Source organism: Lolium perenne, chromosome 3, assembly GCF_019359855.2.
Source record: "Lolium perenne isolate Kyuss_39 chromosome 3, Kyuss_2.0, whole genome shotgun sequence".
NCBI lineage: Eukaryota > Viridiplantae > Streptophyta > Magnoliopsida > Poales > Poaceae > Lolium > Lolium perenne.
Window position 1 is genome coordinate 68,499,796 of NC_067246.2, and position 6,000 is coordinate 68,505,795.

Consider the following 6,000-nt stretch of genomic DNA (forward strand, 5'->3'; position numbering starts at 1 on the left):
TGGTTGTTATTTGTCAGTGTTATTCGTGTTCCAAGTGGGCACTGGGCCGTGATAGACTTGGTTGATTCATTGCTATTTGTGAGCAGGTTGTTCCTCCTCGCGCTTGTGTGTGGTGTTGCAGCAGGGAAGGGGAGGGGAGGATCCTGCGCCAAGCCAAGGAGGAGGTCGACCTTGGCATGGATCTGGCTGCGCTGCTACCTGCCATGGTGGCGGCGGCGGCTTGTGTTTTACATATTGTTTGGGAGGATGGAATCTTGTAGTGTTTGAGTGGTCTGAAGTAGTTTCAAGAACTTGTTGTCATTAATTCTAATGGTTCCTTTTGCACTTTTTTGGATTATTTGTTGATGAGTTGCATGTGGTGAGCTAAAGCTGTGAGTCTGGGAAGTTGAGCTCTATATGTAGTAGATGACTTGACAGGTTCTCTAGTATTATTTTGTTGTTTGATCTGAAATGTCGAGAAAATCTGTATGGGTCATGTCAAAATTGTGATTGAACTTGCTTATCCATGAAAATGGAGAAGGAGGTGGAAAAATGAAATGGTGAGGTTTGCATCCGTTTTTTTTATATTGCATGGTTGCATTACGCCGGTCAGAGCTGGAAGTGGCTGCTCAAGAGAGATCGAAAAAAAAAGATGTGTAGCTTCACTTTACTTGTAGGTTAGCGAGAGAAAAAGAAAAGTGGGATGGATAGGTAGAAATTTTATTGTGTAATACATCTGACCACCGTAAAATAGGTGTGGGAAATTTGTGTAAATTTGGATGTATCTATACATTTTTTAGTGTATAGATACATTTGAATTTGAAACAAATCTAAGGCATCTTTTTATGGACGGAGAGAGTAGATAGAAAGAAGAAAAGATGTTGTGCTATTTCCCATCTGTCCTCCAAAATAATTGACCCGGTTATGAATGTATGTCGATATACTATTTTAGTCGTAGATTGTTTTTGAAAGAAAGAAAAAGGCTTTGGCGCGAGAGAATTATGTTGGTACGTACGCAGTGTAGGGTGAGGTGAAGAAAATGGATGGATTTATGAATTTGACGTGCAGGCAGCGAACGGAGGTCCTTGGTGGAGCCAGGCTGGCAGCAGATCGATGGACACAGACTAGGTCAGCAGGATGGAGATGAGCGCGTGGGCGTCCAGGGAACCAACGTGAGCGCCGTCTTCGGATACGCACGCACGCATCCTCGCTCCTTGTCGTTCTCACTCCTGCGCCTCTTGCTTGTTACCTCCTCATTGGAAGAGGAATTGCCAGACGACGCGTCTGTGGAGGAGTTTCAGTCGGACGAAGCGGCGTCGTCGTCGGTGAACGGACGACGACGCGCCACCTGCGCCCTTGCCCGGGCCCTAGCCTCCTTCCTTGCCGCCGTCTTCTCGTCCGCCGCCTCCTGCGCCTCCAGCCGGGGGAACTTGGCGTCGGAGTTCTCCTCCTCCTCCTCACCATCACTGCCAATGGTGCATCCGTCCTCCTCCTGGCCGCTGGTAACGGCGCCTCCGTCCTGGTCGACCTCCCTCGGCGTGGAGCCAGGGTCGCTTGGCGTCGCAGGTGTTTCCCATCAATGCCGCCATCCCGGCAGCTTGCCCTCGCTCTCCGAGTCCGACGGCAAGGTGTAGTCGCTCATGACGCCTGGCTAGCCGGTGTTGGAGAAGAAGAAGATTGGCAAGCGGTTCGACGTGAATTACAGCAGGCGCAGGGGTTATATTCTGCGGGGATTAATGGCGGCGCATATAACGAAGAGGCATGCAGTTGCTCTTCCGTGTGGTGGTTCGGCGCTCCATTCCTGCGGTTGGCGGGTTGATCGGCGTAGTTGCCACTCCGGCGATTGACATCGGCGCGGTTGATGTGCTTTAATTCGAGGCCGATCGAGCTAGGGTCGCTGTCAGGCGGGCCCGTGGAGGAAGCGTGCGAACGCTAGGCACCACCGCGCAGCGTCCACGGAGACGCAAACGGGCCGCATATTTGCGCCGCGTTTGCGTCGCTGCGGACGCCCCGAACACGACGCGTCGCCCTGCTCCAGACGCATTTCCGGTTCGTGCGGAAGCAAACGGTCGCACAGCGTCCATTCGTCGCCCGTTGGAGATGCCCTAAACGAGACATATTCAGCTCGGGCGTCAGTTTTTCTCCTCCAATTTGGATAGTACTAGGTTAAGTACTAATAAATGCATGCAGTACCATTTTGGCTGATTTTTCTTTTTGTTTCTAGAAGTAGAATGGAGTGAGTACATGGGTATGTTGATAAAGTAGTGTTTTTGGAACGGGGACGGTCTCAGCAATACCTCATCCGTATGTTGCAATTTTTGGAATGTACAGTATGTGCTCTCTCCATCCCAGAAAACATCTCTAAGGTTTTTCCAAGTTTAGAATGTACTAGCAGAATGCCCGTGCTTTGCTACGGGAAAACAATTGTTAACAAGCGCGAGGACCTTTTCTCTGGAGCATTGTTGCTTGTACCATGTAGCTCGTCTATCAATTTCGTGCAAACTTCATATTGGCACTTTAGAAAGGCTTAAGCTTGAAACATCCAAGAGGGAAAATGCCCGCCGCTCCATCCGCCATGCGGCCGAGAGAGCTCGGTGGCCGCCGCATCCTGTAGACTCCGCTACTGCAGCGCCTCTTTGGCGGCATCCTTGTTCTTCTTGAGTGTCTCAAAGGACTCGACTAAATCCCTCTGCTCCGCCGGCTTCTCCTCCGGGCCAGGCCCATCATAGTCCCACTCGAAGTCGGAGTCATCGGTGGCGTCCTCTGCGGCCGCCGCCTCCCTGCAGCGTTCCTACTCCGCGCCGAACGCCGCATGGGCCGCCCGCTCCTCCTCTGCTTCCTGCTCAGTGACAGCTATGAACTTCGCGTCCATGGCTAGGTCGATGACATTGTCTGTGATATCCTCGTTCTCCTTGTCGGGGTTGTTGGTCGGGGGAGGTGGAGTCTGAGGTGGAGGCGCGGTACCTGGCCGCGTCCGTTCCTGCTCATGGCAAAGGTGGAGGACATACGCGAGGCAGCGCTACGGTGGAGGTTGTGCGATAGCTAAGATTTGTGTGGGAGGAGATGAGATGAGGCAGCCGAGCGTGAACCCCTCTTTATATACGCCGGAGGCAGTCGAGGGCACTGGAGCGCGTGGCATCGCTATTAACTTCGTTGGCAGAGGTGGGCGGTGGCCGCTCGGCAGGCGAGGTATTGCCATTAACGTGACGTGGACTGACGAAGCGATGCCTCGTCGCTAGTACTGGCGCCGCTGAGAAGACGCATTTAGCCAAGGTCGCTGACAGGTAGACTCGACGAAACGTCCACTCACACGCGAGCGGTCACGCGGCGCAGCTGCGCAACGTCCGCAGAAACGCATCCAAAACGCATATTTAGGCCGCATTTAGCGGACAGCCCTGTCACAATGTGTTGAACCGCTGGACTGGTTGCAGACGCATTTTTTGACCGTACAGTTGCAAACGGACGCTCGTTTGCATCGCTCCCTTGGAGATACCTCACATACAGTCCTCACACACAGTCCAGACAACTCAAAACTGAACTTACGTTAAGCCATAGCTGTCTTTCCCAAAGTATGAAGCAAAGAAAAACATAAAGAACCGCTCTACGTCAGCTCTTTCGTTTCAGTAATCCAGTTCTTCTGAAAACGTCAGAATAGATAGCACCTTCCGCTTTTTCTCGGAGAAGTTTCAGAATGGCACAAAATCGGTGCGGTGGCCTGGCCGTTGAGCGAGCAGTAGGAGTAAAGGCTTGCGGGACAGCCCCCATCACCACGGGGCATCGTTGTTGGTCGCGCCGGGCACCAGGTTGAACGCGGCGGGAACTTGGCCGGCGAGCAGGTAGGCCGGACCATGCCGAGCGCCACCGCGGCCGCCGGTAAGTCCTCCCCTCGTCGTTACCATCCATACTGGTCTCTCCGGTGATGGTGACACCAACCATGGCTCTCTCCCTTCGGACTCGCTCGAGATGCCACCACCGCCGCGTTCTGCCGTCTTGAGAGAGGATGGAGAGGATCGGGTGGGGTGGAGTGGATCTCAGTGGATAGGGTTGAGGGGCTAAATCGCAAAAGTCTAGATTTTGTACACGGCCGGTTTATTTCTCATTTTATACAGGCTAAAGTAAAAAAGACCCGAGACGCACCACGGTCGCATTGCCTTTTTATAGTAGAGAGAAGATTTGGATCCAATCCAAGGATGCGTTTCCCTTTTCTTGTGTCTGTGGAAAAGGGGCGCCCTTGGGTCCTGTGCGTGAGGGAGAATAAAAGAGATGGAGAAACGCGGCGATTAATTTCTGGATCGAGAGAGCGCGGGCGCGTGATCGACAGGCTGTGATTTCTTTATCTTTTTTTTCTTTATATTTTCGTTTACGGTCTCAGCAGTGTATGTCACGCGCGGCAGCTGGACTCACTCACCCACCGACCGACCGGCACGTGAGCGCCGTCTTCGGATACGCACGCATCGGCACTCAACCGCCGCACTCCTCGTCTTCTCTGCCTCGACGCCACGTCATTGCTCCTCTGCTCTCATCATCACCAAGCTGATTTTGTTGCGAATCTGTCAAGTACCACTTGTTCCCAGTTCACTAGTTTAAGTCCAGCCGTTGGCCGTACCTGACGACGCTCTAAAAGTCCGACGCGCTTGCCCATTCTCCTCCATCTGCCCCGCTTCTTCCATGCTAGCTCTTCTTTCCTCGCATCTGCGGCCACTCTGTCCTATACAAGCCAGCCGCTGCCAGCTCCCGTCGTGCTCACCGCAACGCGGCAGCACGTGCAGAGAGCTCCGTCCACGCTCTCCGCCGGCACCAGCAGCGCGCGGCACCTCGACCGAGCCCTCCCCCACAACCACCTCGCCCAGCAACGGCGCGCGCGCGCGCATGGAGACCGCCGCCGCGGCGACATCCTACCCGGCCGGCGCCGCAGACGGCGCAGCTGGGCCAGGGCCCGGCGCGGCCGGGGTGGGGCCACTGGGCGATCCTGGCGCTCGCGTTCCTCCTCCTCTCCGGCAGCTTCGCGTGGGGCGTCTACCAGTCGCGCCACCGGCCGCGCAACCTCGCCTTCGTCATCGTCACCTACTACCTCATCGCGCTGCTCTACTGCTGCCTCGCCAAGCTCGACCTCCTGCGCCGCGACGACCCGGCGCCGGCGGCCGCGGCGGAGCGGTGGCGGGTCAGGATGGCCGTGTGGTGCGTCTCCGTCGCGCTCGCCAACACCGTCGCCGCCCGCGTCGCCGACGCCATGCCCAGCGCGGGGTTCAAGGTCGCCGTATGGGTGTTCACCAGCGCCTGCATAGCCGTCGGGTTCTACTTCTTCTTCGTCCGTGCGGGCGCCGGCCGCCGGACGCAGACGGACGGCACGGATCTCCGCGAGGTGTCCCCGGAGCAGAGGGTCTGAACTGTACCTCGACCTGGCTATTGTTTCATTTTCTCAAATTTGTATAAAATTGTTTTCCAGTAGTGATAAATTTAGGAAAATGATTCAACGCCCCCGGGGGACGGAACGTTCCCAGCCTCCGCCTTGGTTGCGCGACGCGCGTCCCGTCCGAATCGTGGGTCCCACCGGTGCATCTTATCCTCACGCGTCTCCCGTCCAAATCGTTGGAGCTCTGGTCCGCACGCGCCGCCGCCCAGGTCCGCTCGCGCCGCCGGCTGGGTTCCGCTCGCGCCGCCGCCAAGGTCCGCTCGCGCCGCCGGCCAGGTCCGCTCGCGCCGCCGGCCAGGTCTGCTCGCGCCACCGGCTGGTTCCGCACGCGCCGCCGGCTGGGTTCCGCTCGCACCGCCGCCAGGTCCCCACTCGCGCCGCCGGCCTGGTCCGCGCACGCCGCAGGCCAAGTTCTCCCCCGCTGGCCGCCGCCCCCGGGGAAGGCCAAGATGGCTACCCTCGGCGCACGCGCTAGAGCGGGGAGGACCTTGCGCTGGAGCGGGGAGGACCTTGCGCTGGAGCAGGGACGGGCCGCGCGGAGTGCCCCCAGGACCATGCTGCTCCCCCGCCGCCCCCACACCGTGCTGCTCCTCCGGTGGCCCCACGAA

At 57.0% G+C, this 6,000-nt stretch overlaps 1 protein-coding gene across 1 annotated transcript; it reads left to right on the forward strand.

Annotated features, from left to right (window-relative positions):
• Positions 1-1,451: 1,451 nt before the first annotated feature.
• LOC127339369 (uncharacterized) lies at positions 1,452-5,476 on the forward strand. Its single transcript, XM_051365230.1, has 2 exons — positions 1,452-1,607; positions 4,655-5,476. Exons 1-2 carry the CDS (start codon positions 1,452-1,454, stop codon positions 5,363-5,365), a joined length of 867 nt encoding a protein of 288 aa, XP_051221190.1. The 3' UTR covers positions 5,366-5,476.
• Positions 5,477-6,000: the final 524 nt, after the last annotated feature.

What these genes read in the sequence shown, in the direction of transcription:
- LOC127339369 (XM_051365230.1), top strand. Translation starts at nt 1,452, where the DNA reads ATGGTGCATCCGTCCTCCTCCTGGCCGCTGGTAACGGCGCCTCCGTCC. An exon ending in TCTCCGAGTCCGACGGCAAG is followed by an intron (nt 1,608 to 4,654) that starts GTGTAGTCGCTC and finishes CTTCCATGCTAG; the next exon opens with CTCTTCTTTCCTCGCATCTG.